We start from the raw sequence: 22421 nt of genomic DNA, 5'->3' as shown, positions 1-22421 counted from the left end.
TTAGGTGAGGTGAAAGTGGAGGAACACAGAACATATACACTTGTATAAATCAGCCAGGCACAGCAGCCTATCTATTCTATTTAACCCCGTGCAATCTGATATTTGACTTGATTTAGTAGGGTCATTTCACCTTTGAGATTTACGATTCTGGACTCCTGAACTAATCATATGGGAACTGTGTGGAAAAAAGGCACTGGTGTAACTCCGTGGGTCAGGCAGCATCTCTGGAGGACATGGACAAGTGACGTTTCGGATCAGGTCCCTTCTTCATCTGAACATCACCCATGCATGTCCTCCAGAGATGCCGCCTGACCTATTGAGTTACTCCGGTACTTTGTGTCCTTTTTTTTGTAAACCAGCATCTGCATTTCCTTGCTTCTACATGGGAACTGTGTGAGTTTCATCAGTTTCAGTCTGACTAGTGCTGGGTTGAGAGCACACACATGTATAAACTCGCTAACATTTGTCTTTAAATTCACAGCTTGAGTTAATGATTTTATCAACTAAGTGCAGCAAATCTGTACCTAAACAGTGTAAATCAGGGAATGAAAGCTGAAGAAGGAACCCAACCCAAAAAGTCACCTATCCATGTTCTCCAGGGATGCTGCCTGACCCGCTGAGTTACTACAGCACTTTGTGTCCATCTTCGGTGTAAACCAGCGTCCACAGTTTGTTTCTACACAAAATCTCAAACCATTCTTCCGCGCAGGGACTAGACATGCCATGTTTCAGCTCAGTTTGAATGCTCTCCCCGCTTTCCAGAGCACAGCAACACCTCTACTTCCGAAGGAGGCTTAGTAAAAGCCCTGTCCCACGGTACGAGTTCATTCCAAGAGCTCTCCCGAGTTTAAAAAAAATCAAACTCGTGGTCAGCTCGTGGAGAATGAACGTAGCGGGTACGTCGGAGCTCGGGGACGTCTCTTAGCGCTAACGGCAGGTACTCGGGAAGACACGCTAACGGCAGGTAAGCACGGGAAGACTCGTGAAGATTTTTCAACATGATGAAAAATGTCCACGAGAGCCCCGAGTACCGACGAGTGGCCATTACCGTAAATCTCCGAGTTCGAATCAGGGCAAACCCGGGAGAGCTCTTGGAATGAACTCGTACCGTGGGACAGGGCTTTAAGTTCGGCATGTCCCCAACAACTCTCACCAACTTCTACAGATGCGCCGTAGAAAGCATTTGATCGGGACGCATCACAGCTTGGTTTAGGAACAGCTCCACCCAAGACCGCCAGAAATTGCAGCGAATTGTGGACGCAGCCCCCAGACCATCACACAAACCAACCTCCCTTTCATTGACTCCATTTATACCTCGGGCTCCCTCGGCAAGGCCAGCAGCATAATCAAGGACGAGTCGCACCCCGGCCACTCCCTCTTCTCCCCTCTCCCACCGGGCAAAAGATACAGAAGTGTGAAAACACACACCTCCACATTCAGGGACAGTTTCTTCCCAGCTGTTATCAGACAACTGAATCATCCTTCCGCAACCAGAGAGCAGTCCTGAGCCACTATCTACCTCATCGGGGACTCTCGAACTAACTTTGATCGGACTTTACTGGTTTTACCTTGCACTAAATGTCATTCCCTTATCATTTATCAGTACACTGCAAATGGGTCAATTGTACGCATATATTGTCTTTCCGCTGACTGGTTAGCACGCAACAAAAGCTTTTCACTGCACCTCGGTACACGTGCCGATAAACTGAACTAAACGGAACTTTCCCACACAGGGTGATGTTCCCCTTTGTTGCTGAAAGCTGGGTTCTGGGTGACCGTTAACCTCTTGTGCCTACTCTATATTACATTGCTGGAGGGTGAGAGGTGATGACCTGGATAGAGTGGTTGTGGAGAGGATGTTTCCACTAGCGGGTGAGTCTAAGACCAGAGGTTATTGCCTCAGAATGAAAGGGCGTTCCTTTCGGAAGGAGATGAGTACTTTGTTTACTCTGCGGGTGGTGAATCTGTGGAAGTCGTTGCCACCCCGAAGCCTGCGGAGGCCAAGTCAATGGATATTTTTAAGGAAGAGATGATTAGTATGGGTGTCAGGGGTTATGGGGAGAAGGCAGGAGAATGGGGTTAGGACGGAGAGATAGATCAGCCATGATTGAATGGCGGAGTAGACTTGATGGGCTGAGTGGCCTAATTCTGCTCCTTCTCACTTATGAACTAGTGGAAGCTGAACCAGGCCGCGACACTCCGGATGTGGGTGAGATGGGAAGGGATGCCAGCCCTGCCCGCCCTGCCCGCCCTGGCATCGTACGGTAAAGAACCACGCGGCCCCTTTAAAGTTGGGAACCGTTCAAATTCTAAAGCGCGCTATAAATTATAAAAGGGAATATTTGCACTGCATTAATGTTTTATAGCCTACCCAATAAAAAAGGCAATTCCTAGCAAATCCTCAGGAACACAAAGAGAAAAAAAAGCATAACTATCAAAACACATTATTTTTAATGGCCTACATAATAAAGCTCTTCCATTTAGTAATTAGATGCCAAAAAGTGACTTGGAGGCTAAAGGGGGTTTAAACCCTATACTAATTTCATATTATGGCTATAAATGTGAATTGCCTGATTCCAAGTCTTTCAAGAATAACTTATTTGTCTGCATTTCTTTATAATTATACTAAATTTCCCATTCTGTTCCTATTTCTACTGTGTTCCAATTAATTCCCACTTATTCAGTCCTGAATAGCCTTCTGCAACTACTCAAATGCAACAGACATCCCTGAATATATTTGCTTTTATCTTTTTTGTTTAATGTATGAGTTTAATATGTAATGGAAATTGTTGCCGTGTCTCCTGTGGTACTTTTGTATGAAAGGATGGATATGTATAGATCCGACGAGATTTTTTTTTTTCTTTCCCCGGCTTTTATCATGGATTTGAAATGAATGACCTCGAAAACCTTATACAGTGCTTCCTCTTTCTAATTTAGGGGCGGTGGGTGGCGAGGTTGAAAGGCTCTCTTCTGTCGACGGTGTTCAGTAGGAACTCATTGCATTGAATTGGCGAGCAAAGTGAACTCTTCAATTCACAGCAAGAAGCCCAGGCAGGTAGTTATAATGAAGATGAAAGGGCCCTGCTCTTCATATAGCTAGTGGCGTTCAATGTTAATTTAATTAATGAAGAAAAGATCTGAAAGTAGTGTCAAATTGTTAAAATTATGGGACTAATTTCCAGAATTGCTTCAAGGAGGGGGTGAGCAAAAAAATCTCGCAGCAAGTTTGTCTCCTGCTTTCAGTGAGAATCGTTCATGGAAAGATTGCAAGCTTCTTCCCACCTTTAGTTTTTCAGTTTTAGTTTTAGTTTAGAGATACAGCATGGAATCAGGCACTTCGGCCTGCCTAGTCCGAATTTCAACCAGACTGTTCGGATGCCAGCGACTTTAATTTTAATTTTTGTTTAATTTTTGTGCGTGGCTTTCTTGCCTGAATGGGACAAATTACCTCCGTGCCTTTGCTAACGGCACAGTACTTTCAGTACTTCACTTTAGTTTTGGTTTTAGTTTATAGATACAGCGCAGAAACTGGCCCTTCAGCCAGCCGAGTCCGCACCGACCAGCATTCGCCCCGCACGTTAACACTATCCTACACACACACACACACACACCAGGGGCAATTTACATTTATACCAAGCCACATCATATATACAAACCTGTACGTCTTTGGTGATAGACACAAAATGCTGGAGTAAAACTCAGCGGGACAGGCAGCATCTCTGGAGAGAAGGAACAGGCGATGTTTCTAAACTCACTTGAACTTGAACTTGGGCCAAGACCCTTCATCAGACTGAAAATCAGTCACAGAAAAGGGAAATACATAGACAATGATGTGGAGAGATATAGAACAAATAAATGATAGATGTGCAAACAAGTAACAATGGTAAAGGAAACAGACTAGTGTTAGCTGTTTGTTGGATGAGAATGAAAGCTGGCGTGACTTGGCTTGGGGAGCGATGGTGAGAGAGGGAATGCCGGGGCTACTTGAAGTTAGAGAAGTCAACGTCCATACCGGGGTGTAAGCTGCACAAGCAAAATATGAGGTGCTGTTCCTCCAATTTGCGTGTGGCCTCACTCTGACAGTGGAGGAGGCCCAGGACAGAAAGGTCAGTGTGGGAAGGGGAAGGGGAATTAAGGTATTTGGAAAACGGGAGAACAGGCAGGTACACAGACTGAGCGAATGTGTTCAGCGAAACGATCGCCCAGTCTACGTTTGGTCTCTCTGATGTATAAGAATCCACATCTTGAACAATGGATACAGTAGGAGGTCTTTTGAGTGTCTTTCATTTTCCCTATGTACTAAAGTCCCCTTCCGCCTATATTCCTTCCTCTGACTTCACATGCAAACACCTCTCCTCTTTTATCTTTTTATCTCAGTCTTTTAGTGAAGGGTCCCGGCGCAAAATGTCACCGATTCATGTGGTACAAAGATGCTGCCTGGCCCGCTGAGTTACTCCAACACTTTGTGTCTTTTTTTTAAACCAGCATCTGCAGTTCCCTGGGTCTCCATTTGATCGGTTACATCTCTGGCCTTAGTCCAACCATCTTCCAAACAGTCCCCCCCCTCAGCACGATCCACCCATCACTTGCCAGGCTTTGTATCATTCCCTTCCCCTCTCTTCCAGCTATCTCCCTCACCCCCCCCCCCCCCACCTCCACCCGACAATCATTGTAAACATTCTGAAGAAGGGTCCCGACCCAAAACGTCACCTATCCATGTTCTCCACAGATGCTGCCTAAAGGGCCTGTCCCACATTCACGACCTAATTCACGACCTCTGCCGAGTTTGCCCTTGACTCATACTCGCTGCATGGTCATCACGAGGACGTAGGAGGTCGTAGGTAGGTCGTAGGTAGGCCATGATGCTAGTCGTAGGTACTCGTGGCATCAAGTAGGTCGGGGTGTTTTTTCTAGCCTGATGAAAAATGTCTACGTGTAAAAAAGGTCGTGAATTTGGTCGTGAAAGTGGGACAGGCCCTTGACCCGCTGATTTCCTCCAGCACTTTGCGTCTTTTCTTCTAAACCAGCATCTGCAGTTCCTTGTCTCTACAAGCAAAGAGGCTAGTGGGTTGCACAAAGGGAGGGGGAGTGGGGTGCAGTGGAGAGGGTGGAAGTGGTACTAACGAGATGGGGGGGGGAGGTGAGGTTGCAGGGAGTGGAGGGGAGGTAAAGCAAATGAAGCGGATGCTGAATCTTGAGGCAGAGTAACCCCGTTGTGGATTGACCTTTCACCGTACAGGAAGGGGGAGGCTACCTGTCCCAATGTCGGCCATTTGCAATCTAATGCAGTTCTGGCCACCCCATATCGGAAGGATGTGGAGGCAAGGAGAGGGTAGAGAGAAGGTTTACCCCCCGAATGCTGCCTGCATTAGGTGCCGTTAGCTACAGGGAGAGGTTGGGAAAAAATGGGATTGTTTTTTTCTGGAACACCAGAGTTTGAGATGGACAGTCCCCATGGTGGAAATGTCAAAGAGTAGGGGGCATTGCTTTAAGGTGAGGGGGGAAAAGTTTAAAGGAGATGTGTGGGGCATGTTCTCCTCCACATGCCCTACATGGACTCGCACTCATTTCCCCCCCAACCCTCCTACTACATTACATCCTCTGTGGCTTTACAATTCATAAATCTTCAATCCTTGTCTCACAATAGACAATAGGTGCAGGAGTAGGCCATTCAGCCCTTCGAGCCAGCACCGCCATTCAATGTGATCATGGCTGATCATCCCTAATCAGTACCCCGTTCCTGCCTTCTCCCCATATCTCTGGTCTTCATTCCAATCTGCACATCAAAACCCCTTTCACTGGCTCTGAGTTGTTCTGTACCATTTCATGTCTCTAGTTTCTCTCTCCTCTCAGTCTGAAGAAGGGTCTCGACCCGAAACGTCAGCTATTGCAGAGATGCTGCCTGAACCTGCAGCGTTACTCCAGCATTCTGGGTCCATCTTCGGTGTAAACCAGCATCTGCAGTTTGGTTTGGTTTAGTTTAGTTCAGCTAGAGACGCCGCGCGGAAACAGGCCCTTCGGCCCACCGAGCCCGCACCGACCAGCGATCACCGCACACAAACACTATCCCACACACACACACACCAGGGACAATTTACACTTATACCAAACCAATTAACCTACACACTCGTACGTCTTTGTGGAGTGTGGGAGGAAACCGGAGCACCCGGAGAAAACCCACCTGGTCACGGGAAGAACGTACAATCTCCGTACAGACAGCGCCCATAGTCGGGATCAAACCCGGGTCACTGGCGCTGTAAGGCAGCAACTCTACCACTGCCGTGCCACCCCTTTAGTTCCTTCTTATTGAACTATTACCTGCTTCTCCTCTCTCCCAGTTTTCCTTTTTCCCCCATCCCCGACAACCAGTCTGAAGAAGAGCCCCAATCCGAAACGGCACCTGTCCACGTTCTCCAGAGGTGCTGCCTGACCTGCTGAGTTACTCCAGCACTTTGTGTCTCTCTTTCACTGATTCGAAATTAGGCTCGAATAAGTCAAGTTTTTAATTATTTTAAAGCCCCCACCGTGCACATAAATAAATCTTCTCCTGCCCCAATTCTCCCACAACAACAATCCTCTCTCCATTCGGCCCGACCGAACACAAACAAGGCAGGAAACAATGACAAGAAGTGGTGAACCGAGTTAATGACTCCAGCGCCTTCAATGTCGGCTGCAGGAGGTGCCCTCCCCCACCCCCCCGGGACACAAAGTTGGCCGGGCCAGGAGAGGAGAGGGACGTCGGTTCGCGGGAACTGCTCCAGTACATCGAGCGAGTGGGCCGAATGGCAGCAAAAATGGCGGCGCCCACGTGTGCAATATACGCGAAAGGAATTTCACCATGCACTTGCACATGTGACGAAGAAAGCAACATTGACTATTGACTATTGTAAGAACAGTAGTGGCTATTTCCCCAGCAGTTGGAACTTTAGCCTCATTGCCACAACCCCTAACCCAAAACATCTGGGTACATCACAAGCTAGGTGCAAACAGCCAAACTACAAAGAACCTTTCAAAGCCAATTCATAAAACACTGAAGTGGCTCTGAATCATTTTGACAAGCGGAATGTGTTGAGAAATACCTCTAAAAGATCGAGGGAGAAAGTATCTTACAAATTTAACTCACATTTTGAGAAATAACTTAATAACAATAAATATAGTTATCAAACACAGATCCTGCATGTTGATCCTACAAGGTGCAGTGGTATTAATATTCGTATTTGTTTATTTTACTGTCATGTCACGTTTACTGAGGTACAGTGAAAAGCTTTTTCTGACATGCTTTCCAGTCAAAGATAAGGCTATGCATGATTACAATCATGCCATCCATTGTGTACAGATACAGAATAAAGGGAATAATGTTAGTGCAAGATAAAGTCCAATTAAAGATAGTCTGTGGGTATCCAGTGAGGTAGATAGTATCTCATGACCATTCTCTAGTTGTTAAGATAGTTCAGTTCCCTGAAGTAATTCAGCGGGACAGGCAGCATCTCTGGATAGAAGGTATGGGTGACGTTTCGGGTCGAGACCCTTCTCCAACGCTCGACTCGAAACATCACCCATTCCTTCTCTCCAGAGATGCTGCCAGTCCCGCTGAGTTACTCCAGCGTTTTCTGTCTACCTTCGGTGTAAACCAACATCCACAGTTTCTTCCTACGCAGCTGGGAAGAAACTGTCCCTAATTCTGGAGGTGCGTGTTTTCACACTTCTATACCTCCTGCCTGATGGGAGAGGGGGGAAGAGGGAGTCTTGTCTGGGACTCGTGGACAACAGTCCCAGGGTCTGTTCCTGCGCTGTATCTCTAAACTAAACTTTTGTGTGCTAACATTGTATCCTTTGATTTACTTAGCATCCATAAATCTATCGTCCTGCCTTGAATATATCCAACGACAAAGCCACCACAGTCCTCTCATGGAGAAAATTCCAAATATTCACAGCTCCGAGACGGAAAAATGTTCTCCCTGCAGATCTGAATGGCTGACCCCCTTTAATTTGACTACGAAACCTTGGTCCCAGGAATCCAACCAGCGGTAGAGTTGCCACCTTACAGCGCCAGGGACCCAGGTCCGATCCTGACTACGGGTGCTTGTCTATACGGAGTTTAGTCTATACTTGTCTATACTTTCTCGCCGTGACCTGCGTGGGTTTTCTCCGGGTGCTTTGGTTTCCTCCTACAATACAACGATGTGCAGTATAGGATTGTGGGTTAATTGGCTCGGTATAAATGTAAATTGTCCATAGTGTGTGTAGGATAATAATAATAATGGATGGGATTTATATAGCGCCTTTCTAATACTCAAGGCGCTTTACATCGCATTATTCATTCACTCCTCAGTCACACTCAGTGGTGGTAAGCTACTTCTGTAGCCACAGCTGCCCTGGGGCAGACTGACGGAAGCGTGGCTGCTAATCTGCGCCTACGGCCCCTCCGACCACCACCAATCACTCACACACATTCACACACATTCACACACAGGCAAAGGTGGGTGAAGTGTCTTGCCCAAGGACACAACGACAGTATGCACTCCAAGCGGGATTCGAACCGATAGTGCTAGTGTGCGGGGATCGCTGGTCGGCGTGGACTCGGTGGGATGAAGGGCCTGTATCCGCATTGTATCTCTAAAGCCCCTGTCCCACGATGCGAGTTCACCCAAGAGCTCTCCGAGTTTAAAAAAAAATCAGACTCGTGGTGTGTACGTAGCGGGTACGTAATGACCTTGTGCATGTCCTATTGGCAGGTACTCGGGAAACGCGGTACCTCGTGAAGTTTTTCAACACTGTGAAAAATGTACAAGAGTTTCCAGAGAGTTACCATGTTTCCCGAGCACCTGCCGTTCGCATTACGAGCCGCTACGGGACATCCACGTACTATGTACTTACCACGAGTTTGGTTTTTATTTAACTCGAGAGACCTCTTGGGTGAACTCGCATCATGGGACAGGCCCTTAAGCCAAAACTAAACTAAAAAATGCTGCTTGACCCACTGAGTTACTGGCACTTGGACGTGGACCAGCAATTGGTGTTTTACTTAATCTCTCCGCATTTAGACAGGAATCACGTTACAATATCTCCGTACACAAGTACATCCTTTCTTAGTTTGGGAGAACTCGTCTGCATACAATAGTTCAGACCTCTATAGACTTTTGTATGTAAATCCTCTTGTAATAAAGGCCAGGATATTGTTTACCTTACAGTTCGCATGATGATTTGTGTTCAAGGATGTTGCCACGACACAAGGGCCTGAGCTATCAGGAGAGGTTGGGCAGACTAGAACTTTATTCTTTAGTCTTTACGGATACAGCAAGAAACAGGCCCTTCAGCCTAACAAGGCCTCGCCGACCAGCGATCATCCCATACACTAGCACTATCCTGCACACGAGGGACAATTATACAACTTACCAACGCCAATTAACCTGGTCTCAACCTGAATCGTCACCCATTCCTTCTCTCCAGCGATGCTGCCTGTCCCGCTGAGTTACCCCGGCTTTTTGTGTCCACCTACAGACCTGCACGTCTTTGGGATGTGGGAGGAAACCGGAGCACGCGGTCAACGGGAGAACATACAAGCTCCACACAGCACCCGTAGTCTGGATGGAACCGGGGTCTCTAGGGTGGTGAGGCAGCTGCTCTACCGCTGCGCCACCGTGAAAAGTGAGGTAAAATGTCAGCCATCATACTGAATGGTAGTCCGGGCATGAAGGGCCGAATGGCCCATTCATATTTCGATTTCTTATGTTCTCATATCTATCTTCAGCATTTACATTCCACACAAGTGTCCTGGGATCCGTCGCCAGCGTTGAGTCTCCGCCCAGCTCGGCCTGTGGACTTCGGGAGCCACGGTCCCCGGTAGGAAGCGGCCGATTCGGAAACGCCAAGCCGCTGAGAGTGTTCCTCCGTTCCGACGCCGGAGCTCCGATCATCCCGGCGAGGGGGCCTGAAACATCGGGCACCCGTTGCGGCAAATGCGGAGGGTTCAAGGTCCCCGACCACGGGTGAACAAAGAGGAAGATAATTGAACGTTATTGCCTTCCCTCACAGTGGGGAAACGTTGATTCTGCTGTGTGGGGATGCTCACGGTAAATTCTATGGTGTATTGTGTTATTTTTATTCGTATGGCTCTATGGTAACTCAAATCTCACGGCGCCAATTGGTGCGTGTGTGACAATAAATGTCTCTTGAACTTGGAACTCTTGCACAAATGTGCTCCCACCTCTCCTCAAATAACCATATCGGCCCAGGTTACCAGGACTGGAGGGGGCTTGAGGTACAAGGGGAGACTGGAGAAGCTGGGGGTTTTATCCACTGTGGCATAGGAAGCTGAGAGGTGATCTAATAGAGGTGTATAACATCATGAGGACCAGAGATTTTTTTCCCCACAGTAAGGGAATCTAAAACTAGAGGGTATACAGTAGATTTAAGGTGAGAGGGGCAAAACTGAAAGAGAGCTGAAGGGAGAACCTATCCACACAGAGAGATACACAAAAATGCTGGAGAAACTCAGCGGGTGCAGCAGCATCTATGAAGCGAAGGAGATAGGCAACGTTTCGTCCCGAAACGTTGCCTATCTCCTTCGCTCCATAGATGCTGCTGCACCCTCTGAGTTTCTCCAGCATTTTTGTGTACCTTCGATTTTCCAGCATCTGCAGTTCCTTCTTAAACACACAGAGAGATATGTGGATTGAGCTGCCAGAGGAAGTGGCAGAGGTAGGTTCAGTTACAACTATAAGAGACACTTAGGCTGATACATGGATAAAGATGGATTTAGAGGGATATGGGCTAAATGCAGTCAAATGGGATTTGCTCAGCCAAGCGACGTGGTTGGTATGGGTGAGTTGGGCCGAAGGGCCATGGAGTCTTAGAGCCTGGAAACAGGTCCTTCGGCCCCCAAGTCCATCGATCGCCCGTTCACATACAAGTTTAGTTTAGTGGAGAGATACAGCATGGATAGAAGCAGGCCCTTTGGCCCACCGAGTCCAATGCCGACCATCGATCATCCGTTGACACGAGTTCTATGTTATCCCACTTCCTCGTCCACTCTCAGTACACGAGGGGCAATTTATAAGACGTCCAGTCAACCTACAACCCCGCACGTCTTTGGGATGTGGGAGGAAACCGGAGCACCCGGATGGAAACCTACAGGGACTACACACGCTACACAAACTACACACACACACAGGTAGCACCTGAGATCAGGATTGAACCCGGGTCTCTGGCGCTGTGAGGCAGCAGCTCTCACTGACCAACATGTCCCATCGACACTAGTCCCACCTGCCTGCGTTTTGTTTCCATGCTGTATTACACTAGAACTATACACATCTACCACTTCCTTCCTCTGATTTATCTGGCTTTCTCCTAAAGGCATCTATATTGATTGCTTCAACCACTCCATGTTATAGAGTTCGATGTTCTCCCGTAAATGTGTAATCCCTTATTGAATTACTGGTAGCGAAGATAGACACAAAAAGCTGGAGTAACACAACGGGTCAGGCAGCATCTCTAGAGCAAAGGAACAGGTGACATTTCAGGTCGAGACCCTCCCCCCTGAAATGTCACCTATTCCTTGTCTCCAGAGATGCTGTCCGACCCGCTGAGTTTCTCCAGCTTTTTGTGTCTAACTTATGCCCCTGTCCCACTTAGGAAACCTGAACGGAAACCTCTGGAGACTTTGCGCCCCACCCAAGGTTTCCGTGCGGTTCCCGGAGGTTGCCGGAGGTTGCAGGTAGTGGAAGCAGGTAGGGAGACTGACAAAAACCTCCGGGAACCTCAGGGAACCGCACGGAAACCTTGGGTGGGGCGCAAACTCTCGAGAGGTTTCCGTTCAGGTTTCCTAAGTGGGACAGGGGCATTAGGTTACAACCAGCGTCTGCAATTCTTTCCCACATGTTATGCTAACAATGGCCTGTTTCTTTTATCATCATCTCACTTTTTGCATATCTTTCATTCATTGTTCTATGTCTCTCTACATCGATATCTCTCCTTTCCCTTATCACTAACCATTCTGAAGAAGGGTCTCGACCCGAAACGGTATGAACATTGACTTCTCCAACTTCAAGTAGCCCTTGCTTTCCCTCTCTCTCCATCCCCTCCCCTTCCCCAGTTCTCCCACCTGTCTGACTGTCTCCGACTACATTCGATCTCTGTCCCGCCCACTCCCCCGACATCAGCCTGAAGAAGGGTCTCGACCCGAAACGTCACCCATTCCTATTCAGAAATGTTGCCTGACCCGCTAGTTACTCCGGCTTTTTTATGTGTGTCTGTCTTGTATCAATGGCCACCGCTTTAGCTACAAGTGGGCTTGGTCGAGCCACATACGGGGTCGGTGCTGCCACTGATTTTGTGCCGGCTCTCCCCCCCCTACAGTTTTGGAACCCGGTGTCGTGGGAATAAATGTAAATGCCATAACTGCAGCCGCTTCCTGTCACAGCGACTCTCGGAGATGAGCAGGTCACCAGTGTTTAATTGTTTTGTTCCAGCGCGTTAATTCAGTATGACAAGATAAAAATGTAATCGGTGCTCCGAGAGTCTGTAAGCCGCTGCACTATCAGGGGACATGCGAGTAGATTTGCACTGTTTATCACTTTATACAATTGCTCTGACAAAGCCCTTGAGTTCCACTGATTTGCAAATGTAAATCTCTCTAAACTTCACTGCCAGTCAGTATGGATTTGGCCGGGAGTTATCTATGTAAACTTAATATCTTACATATGTGAATGGACACACTCCTTGGAGAGGATGTTTTAGATCTGAAATAATCCATTGATCCTTTCCTCTACACCAACAGTCTTTTCTCTCTCTCTGCAGCCTGACATTAAACGAGTGGCCAGCTCAACGTCATTCCAACCACAGCAAGCGATTAAGCCACATTTTCATGTTCAGAGATTTGCTTCTCCTGTAATGAAAGCTTACGCTGTGTCTGATTAACACAGTGTGCTGGAGTAACCCGGCGGGTCAGGCAGCATCTCTGGTGGACACTGATAAACAGAGAAACATAGAAAATAGATGCAGGAGGAGGCCATTCGGCCCTTCGAGCCAGCACCGCCATTCATTGTGATCATGGCTGATCGTCCCCAATCAATAACCCGTGCCTGCCTTCTCCCCATATCCCACTGGTGATTCTACTAGCCCCTAGAGCTCTATCTAACTCTCTCTTAAATCCATCCAGTGATTTGGCCTCCACTGCCCTCTGTGGCAAGGAATTCCACAAATTCACAACTCTGGGTGAAAAAGTTTTTTCTCACCTAGGTCTTAAATGGCTTCCCCTTTATTCTAAGACTGTGGCCCCTGGTTCTGGACTCGCCCAACATTGAGAACATTTTTCCTGCATCTGGCATGACCAGTCCTTTTATAACTTTATATGTTTCTATAAGAGACCCCCTCATCCTTCTAAACTCCAATGAATACAAGCCTAGTCTTTTCAACCTTTCCTCATATGAAAAGACTAGGCTTGTATTCACTGGAGACTAGGCTTGTATTCACTGGAGCAACATTTCGGGTCGGGACCCCGTTACTGGCGTGGTGGCGCAGCGGTGGAATTGCTGCCTCACAGCGCCAGAGACCGGTTTCGATCCTGACTACGGTGCTGGCTGTACGTAGTTTGTACGTTCTCCCTGTGACCTATGTGTTTTTCTCTCGGGTTCCTCGCACACTCCAAAGACGTACAAGATGTGAAATGATCTGCCACAGAAGGCAGTGGGGGCCAGTTCACTGGATATTTTCAAGAGAGTTGGATATAGCTCTTAGGAATCAAGGGGTATGGGGAGAAAGCAAGAACGGGGTACTGATTTTGGATGATCAGCTATGATCATATTGAATGGTGGTGCTGGCTCGAAGGACTGAATGGCCTACTCCTGCACCTATTTTCTATCTTTCTGTGTTTGTAGATGAATTGGCTTCTGTAAGTTGTCCCCAGTGTGTGGGGTAGAGTTGGTGTGTGGGTGAACGCTGGTCGACGTGACTGGCAAAAAGACTGGCTCGCTTGCTTAGTCGGGGGTGAACGTGAGTTTGGTGTGAGATTTCACTAACCGAGTAACCTTTCGCTCCTCTGTGCCGCATATAGTTTAATTATGCTGTGACATTTCTTCCAAATTTGTTGCCAACATCTTCCAGGGAAATTGGCAGCGCTACCACAACTCAGCAGATGACACGGTCCCACAACCAAGAGGCGAGGGTAAAAAAAAAAAATTGGGTGTTGCATTCTGAAGCAGACATGATTCTCGCAGAATGGGGGCACAAAGAACTGCAGACGCCAGAAACCTGAGCTAAACACCAAGTGCTGGGCTTCTGTGTAGTTTAGGGCCAAGTGTAGCGAGGTACAGTGAAAAGCTTTTGTTGCGTGCTAACCAGTCAGCGGAAAGCCAACACATGATTACAATCGAGCCATTCACAGTGTACAGATACATGGTAAGGGAATAACGTTTAGTGCAAGATTAAGCCAGCAAAGTCCATTCAAGGATAGGCCAAGGGTCACCAATGAGGTAGATAGTAGTTCAGCACTGCTCTCTAGTTTTGGTAGGATGATTCAGTAGGATGAACAGCTGGGAAGAAACTGGCTCTGAATCTGGAGATGTGCGTTTTCACACTTCTATACCTTTTGCCTGATAAGAGATGGGAGAAGAGGGAGAAGAGGGAGGAAGAGGGGGAGCCTAGTAGGCCAGGAAGCATCAGTGGAGGGAATGGACGGACGACGTTTCGGGTCGGGACCTTTCTTCAGTCTGAGAGGAAGCTCCCGAACAATTCTTCAATAAATGTGACGAGCCTAGATGGGGTGTCTTGGCTGGCATGGACGGGTGGGGCCGAAGGGCCTGTTTCCGTGCCGTACAAGTCCAAATTTGGACGAGCACTTGAATCTCCTCAACACGGAGGGTCTATGGACCACCTGCAGGGTAATGGGATCAGACTGGGTGGGTGCTTGGTGGTCAGCATAGACGTGGTGGGCCGAAGGGCTTGTTTCTGTGTAGGAAGGAACTGCACCAGCTGGTTTACACTGAAGACAGGCACCAAATATTGGAGTAACTCAGCAGGACAGGCAGCATCTCCGGAGCTAAGGAAGAGGTGACATTTCGAATCGGAACACTCCTCCAGACTTGTTTCTGTGCTGTATATAACTCTACAATTCTGCATCCATAAGATATCTATATATCTATAGTCTGAAGAAGGGTCTCGACCCGCAACCCATTCCTCCAGAGATGCTGCCCGACCCACTGAGTTACTCCACCATTTTGTGTCTATCTTATATATCTATCAGGTAAGAAGCTAAGATAAGAGGTGACAATTACACCAGGACATGCATGTGGCAAAAAAAAAGCCTTTGCATTTATGCAATCAACATCTATTTATCAACATTTATGCAATCCCATCGACAGACATTTTTCCGAAAATCGCTTCCTTTATCCCAACCAGCCAACATGATATTTCACGCCTACGTAGACAGACATGCAAGAGGGTTGGACCTTACCGGTGTGTCGTGGAGAGACGCTGGACTCTCGCAACACAAAGCCTCTCTGGTCATCGTGGACGGGGTGTGTAGTTCCTCCGGGTGAAGGTTGTTGGCAAAGTTCGGGGGAAGGGCAAGGTGAAAAGCAGAGTATCCGTCACTCTCTCCCTCGTCCACTTTCTGTCGGCTGGTCGCGTTGGCCACCTCTCCGTCTGTTTCTCCGTACGGAGACGCGGGTCTCTTGGAAGACATCCTTGGGGAAACAAGACAAAGAGAAGCAATGTCACACCTCCACGTGCCACGTTCACCCATCGCCACCTTCCAACCTACAACAGTGCGGCACGGTGGCGCAGCGGTAGAGTTGCTGCCTCACAGCGCCGGAGACCCCGCTTCCATCCGGACTACAGGCGCTGTCTGTATGGAGATTGTACTTTCTACCTGAGACCGCGTGGGTTTTCACCGGGAGCTCTGGTTTCCCCCACACACTCCAAAGACGTACAGGTTTGTAGATTAATTGGCATCGATAAAGATTGTAAAATGTCCCTACTATGTAGGGTAGTACTAGTGTACGGGGATCGCTGGTTGGCACAGACTAGGTGGGCTGAAGGGCCTGTTTTTCGCGCTGTATCTCTAAACTAAACTAAATGGTACAGCGTAGAAACAGACCCATTTGGCCCACAATGTCCATGCTGAACATGATGCCATGTTAAACTAATGTCCTCTGTTCACTGTTTAGGTAATTTCTCTGCCCACCTAAATACCTCTACACAAGGAACTGCAGATGCTGACTTACAGGAAAAGACACAGAGTGCTGGAGTAACTCAGTGGGACAGGCAGCATCTCTGGAGAGAAGGAATGGGTGACGTTTTGGGTCGAGACCCTTCTTCAGATCTGGAGGACGGTCCGGAGAAGGGTCTCGACCCGAAACGTCACCCATTCCTTCTCTCCAAAGATGCTGCCTGTCCCGCTGAGTTACTCCAGCACTCTGTGTCTATCTGGCACAATTATATCATAGGCCTAGGAGAGGGACCTGTGGTGTAAAACCTGTATTTCTCAGTTGAAAGACACAAAGTGCTGGAGTAACTCAGCGGGTCAGGTAGCATCTGTGGAGAACTTGGATAGGTGACGTTTTGGATCTTTGGACTTGAACAATGGTACCGAGAATCTGAAGAAGAGTCCCAACCTGAAATATTGCCTATCCGTGTTCTCCCAGTGATGCTGCCTGAGCCGCTGGGTCTGCGGGAGGGAGTGCACGGCCTCGACGGGGGAGTGGGCCGCTGGAGGCCCTGCACCAGCCTGGGGCTCGGCTGGACCGGGAGCCGCTCCAAGAGGCCAAGCACGTGGACTGGATGTGGCCTACAGCGGTGGAGCAGCGGCGGTGGTCACCACGGCTACGCTTGGCCAGGCCAACCCTGCAACGTCGCCATGACAACAGACCTTCATGGTCAGGTCAAGATCCCTGCACTTACAACAACTGGGACTAAATTGGCGGCTCTGTACACTGTCTCAGTGTACAACTGCGAAACACTTGTACTGTATCTGAGATACTTATCTAAGAGGTATCTAACTGCTTATGCATAGTGATACTTGTATTGAACAATATACAAAAATGAATTTCACTGTGCTTTAGTATGGGTGACAAATAAAATACCATTGACCATTGAGTTACTCCAGCACTTTGTGCATTTTTTTGTAAACCAGAATCTGCAGTTCCTTGTGTCTCTATTTCTCAGTAAAGGGCCTGTCCCACTTTCACGACCTAATTCACGACCTCTGCCGAGTTTGCCCTTGACTCATACTCGCAGCATGGTCGTCACGAGGTCATAGGAGGTCGTAGGCAGGTCAAGGGAGGTCGTAGGTAGGTCCTAGGAGGTCATAGGTAGGTCGTAGCAGGTCGTGATGCTAGTCGTAGGTACTCGTGGCATCAAGTAGGTCGGGGTGTTTTTTCAACATGATGAAAAATGTCCATGAGTAAAAAAGGTTGTGAATTAGGTCAGGAAAGTGAGACAGGCCCTTTAGTTATACTGCTGTGCTTTGCAGAGACCAAACTCTGGTGATCCCACTTTCAGTCATGTCTTTCCCCAATCTCTGGAAGGTCTCTCCTCTCCCTCGAACCATCTAATATTTTGCAGAGGAAGGATACGGCAGACACAAAAACAAACTTCATATCCCCGTCCAAGTAACCATGACGCACATCTAGGACTGGCTTAAAATTTCCCCAAGAATGTGGAACACCATGAGTTGCAACAATTGTGTTAATTCTATTGTCTTCAGCAACAGACTTAAGATAGACACAAAATTCTGGAGTAATTGGAGAAAAGGAATAGATGACATTTCGGGTCCAGACCCCTACACATTGAAACGTCACCTATTTCTGTTCTCCAGAGATGCTGCCTGACCCTCTGAGTTACTCCAGCTCTTTGTGTCTCTCTTTGGTGTAATACCAGCGTCGGCAGTTCACTCCCTACACATTAAACCTGCATTGATGTGGGCATAAACTGGCAGCAGCCCTGTTTGACTGTGGTAGCATGACAACCAATCTGAACACCATTCACTTGATACCCACTCCCATTCAACCCGTTCAGAGCCAAGATCTGACGAAGGGTCCCAGACCAACTTGGCACATATCCATGTCCTCCAGAGATGCTGGCTCACCTGCTGAGTTACGTCAGCACTTTGGGTACTGCTCAAGATACCTGGATCTGCAGTGGTTTGTGTTCGTGTTTGTGTTTGTGTTTGGTGTGAGGTAAAACTTTTTCACCCAGAGAGTTGTGAATCTGGGGAATTTTCTCCACATGGAGGCCAATTCACTGGATATTTTCAAGAGAGAATTAGATAGAGCTCTTCGGGCTAACTGAATCAAGGGATATGGGGAGAAAGCAGGAACAGGGTACTGATTCTGGATGATCAGCCATGCTCATATTGAATGGCAGTGCTGGCTCAAAGGGCCAAGTGGCCGGCTCCTACATCTATTGTCTATGTTTCTGTTTCCACTGAGCCATGCTCACTAGATGGAGAGAGGCCATCAGAACCTTGCATCGTATTCACTCCATGTCTCAGGACTCTGATAACAACTCTGCCAGGTCTAAGGTAGTGCTGAACAGTCAGAGATGTCTTTGTACAAAAGAGACACTAAGTTCTTAGTTTAGTTTAGAGATAGAGGCCCTTCGGCCCACCGAGTCCATGCCAACCACCAATCACCTGTTCACACTCGTTCTACAGCAAGAGTTCCCAGCCTGGGGTAAATTTCGCCCACCCAGGGGGTAAATTTATTGATTCTGGATTTGTACATATGTTTTCTCATTGACTGACTGTGTTTGGTTCTGGTATACTGGTATCTGTTCATCATTAGTTGTTCATAAATAAGTGAAATAACATTATTATGTGCTATTAAAGTTGCCAGGGGTAAACGGGACGAAAAAGGTTGGGAACCCCTGTTCTACAGAGAGCCAATTAACTGGACACACGGTCACAGGGAGAACATGCAAACTCCGCACAGACAGCACCCGAGGTCAGGATCGAAGCTGGTCAGGTAAGATAGTGCTAGTCTGTGTGAGCTGAACCTGGTGGGCTGAACGGCCTGATGCCGTGCTGTATCTCCAAATCTAAACTAACCTTCAGACCCGCACCTCTTTGAATGTGGGCGGACACCGGAGCAGCTGGAGGCAACAGGGGGAATGTGCAAACTCCACACAGACAGCACCAGAGGTCAGGATGGAACCCGGGCCTCTGTCACTGTGAGGCAGCAGCTCTACCTGCTGTACCACTGTGCCGCCCACAATTCAGTGTCACATTTGTTCCCTCAAGTGGAATAATTTGACTGAAAGCAGAAAGGCTCATCTCAATATTCAGGTCAATATTCATTCTTTTGTCGAGCTTGTTTTATGCAGTCCATCTGACCATCACATCTACTCCTATTTAAGAGACACAAATGGCTGTTCCATTTCCTACATTACAAAAATGAATGACCTTCGAGTGCTATAAGGCTCGTTGAGATGTCACATGGTCTCCATAATCACTGGATAAATGAAAGTTCTTCCCCCACGTTCTCGAGCCTTTCATGCATTTCAATCCATAAAAACAAGTAACTGCAGGTGCTGATTATTGCACAAAAGGACACAAAGTGCTGGAGTAACTCAGCGGGTCAAGGGCTTGTCCCACTTGGGCGTCATTTGCGCGTAATTTACGCGTCGTCATTTACACGTCACGATGCACGTATAGTGCACATTACGCGCGCATGGTGCGTGGTGACCTAGGCGCGGCGCCCCAGGATTTTGTGATGTACAAAATCTTTGCGAGCCATCTGCGTGACGCGCAAGTGGGACAGGCCCTTAAGGCAGCATCTCTGGAGAACGTGGAGGGGTAACGTTTCAGCTCGGGACATTTCTTCAGACTGATTGTGGGGGGGGGGGGGGGGGGGGGGGGAGTGAAGGGATGAAAGAGGTGAACGGCAGACCAAATTCTGGCAAGCCATAGGTGGATACAGGTGAAGGGGTGGTTTAGTTTGACAGATGGTTGGACAAACGTCAGAGATTAAAAGACATGAAGTGTGAGATAAGACAATAAGGAGAAGATGTGTGAAATGTGAAGCCAGAGGAAGGAATATATAGGTGGGGAAAAATACATACAAAGTGCTGGAGTAACTCAGCGGGTCAGGCAGAATCTCTGGAGAAAGGGGATAGGTGATGTTTTGAGTCTTTTATTTCTGACCTTTGTTGCAACAATCTGCCTATTAAAACCCCCCTCACCTGCATCCATCTATTATCTAAGATAGACACAAAATGCTGGAATAACTCAGCGGGTCAGGCAGCATCTCTGGAGAGGTGATGTATTGGGTCGAGGCCCTTCTTCAGACTATCATCTGCCACGCTTTGTCCTGCCTCTGTTCTCTTCCAAGTTTCTTCTCCCCCTCCGAAGAAAGATCCCGACCCAAAACGTCAGCTATCCATGTTCTCCAGAGATGCCGCCTGACCCGCTGAGTTACTCCAGCATTTCATCTCGTTTTTATGCATTGCAATCCATTTCATTTCAACCCAGCGTGTTATATGGTTCGCACTCATGCAGAATATGTTGAATCAGTGAAGAGAAAAAAAACGACAGAAACATGCCTAAAAAACTTAGCAAGTCAGGCAGCATCCACGAAAGGATGACATGCTGAGAAATTCAATCATTATGTTTATTTTCAAATTTCAGCGTCTGTAGGTTTTTTTCCCCCTATTTTTTCTATCAGTACAAATTTTACATAGTGCTTGATTTTATTGTCCTCTGGAAGCAAATGGCAGGTAAAATCGGTGAGGTGTAAAACAGTGTTGAGGAAGTACCTTTAGAATGGAGATGAGGAGGAATTTCTTTGGGCAGAGGGTTGTGAATCTGTGGAATTGATTGCCACAGACGGCTGTGGAGGCCAAGTCATTGGGGTATTTTTAAGGCGCAGATTGACAGGTTCTTGATTGCTAAGGGCATCAAAGATCCAGGGTTTTAGAACCATAGAAAAATATAAAATAGGTGCAGGAGGAGGCCATTGGGCCCTTCGAGCCAGCGCCGACATTCATTGCGATCATGGCTGATCGTCCCCAATCAATAACCCATGCCTGCCTTCTCCCCATATCCCACTGGTGATTCCACTAGCCCCTAGAGCTCTATCTAACTCTCTCTTAAATCCATCCAGTGATGTGGCCTCCACTGCCCTCTGTGGCAGGAAATTCCACAAATTCACAACTCTCTGGGTGAAATTGTCATATGTCCCAGATAGAACAATGAAATTCTTACTTGTGGGAGAAGGCAGATGAATGGGCTTGAGATGAAAAATTAGATCAGCCGCAATTGAATAGGGGAGTAGACTTCATGGGCCAAATGGCCTAATTCTGCTCCTATGTCTTATGAAAACGTCACAAAAAGATTTGTTGACACAAAAAGCTGGAGTAACTCAGCGGGACAAGCAGCATCTCTAGAGAAAAGGCATAGGTGACGTTTCAGGTCAAGACCCTTCTTCAGACTGAGAGTCGGGAGAGAGAGAAACTCGAGATATGAAAAGAGTCAAAGAACAAATGATTGAAAGATATGAAAAGTACAAATCAGAGCCAGCAATGATGATCAAGAAAAGGTGGAGCCCACAATGGTCCATTGTTGGCTGTGGAGAAGGTGATAACGAGTGGCTACAAACAGTGCAACTAAGCCGGACGACAGTGGAACTAGTGGGAAGAATCTTCGTTTTAGAGATACAGCGTGAAAACAGGCCCATTCGGCCCATCTAGTCCATGCCGAGCATGCAACCCCATCAAATACCCGAAACACGTGCAACGTTACTAGTGGGGGCTGCAAACACCAAAGGAAGGGTCGTGCAGCTTTAATGTGTTAACACAGTGGCCTTTACTAATAGAACTAAAACTACATTGACATTCATGCCTGTGGGTATGATCTTGCGTTAGAGCACATTTTACTGAAACCAGAGTTTGTCCCGCGGTAGGGGGGATAGTGTTTCAGCGGCGAATTAAAAATGATGCTTCTACACTGACCACCGAGTTCGGGATCCGCTGAGATGTTGCTGCTCGGGAACATAACTCAATCACGTTACTGTTTAATTAGGGCCGGCCGTAATGATGCCTCCAAATGTAGCCTGCATCTCAAACAGATGCAAAGCCGACACCCATCCTGTGATGTTTACTGATCCTGCAGATAAATGCAATCTAAGCTGACGGTCGTGATTCATATCATGGCTGGAATACTCGAACCCACAGCAGGATGACAGGATGCATCACTGACCATTGTCGCCATTGCCCTGTGACTGCACTCTTGAGGGGAAACACACTGGGGGCGGTGATCAGCATAGTCGCTGTGTATAACAGCCAGACAAACACTTTAGACTTTAGATTTTCGAGATACAGCGCGGAACAGGCCCTACGGCACACTGACTCCGCGCCAACTGGCGATCCCCAACACGAGTTCTATCCTACACAGACACACACTAGGGACAATTTACAATTCCACCAAA

At 47.7% G+C, this 22421-nt stretch overlaps 1 protein-coding gene across 6 annotated transcripts in view; it reads right to left on the bottom strand.

Annotated features, from left to right (window-relative positions):
* The window catches only part of sox5 (SRY-box transcription factor 5), a 382969-nt gene that overhangs the window by 226773 nt on the left and 133775 nt on the right, over positions 1-22421 (bottom strand). For all 6 annotated transcript variants that reach the window (XM_033039457.1, XM_033039455.1, XM_033039456.1 and 3 more), the window contains one exon: positions 15452-15683. In XM_033039457.1, coding sequence (XP_032895348.1) covers positions 15452-15682 — 231 coding nt within the window. In that variant the 5' untranslated portion in view covers position 15683. The remainder of the gene's footprint in view (positions 1-15451; positions 15684-22421) is intronic.

Source organism: Amblyraja radiata, chromosome 21 (assembly GCF_010909765.2).
Source record: "Amblyraja radiata isolate CabotCenter1 chromosome 21, sAmbRad1.1.pri, whole genome shotgun sequence".
Classification (NCBI taxonomy): Eukaryota; Metazoa; Chordata; class Chondrichthyes; order Rajiformes; family Rajidae; genus Amblyraja; species Amblyraja radiata.
The sequence above is the reverse complement of the archived record's forward strand: the minus strand, read 5'-3'. Positions and strand labels throughout refer to the sequence as shown.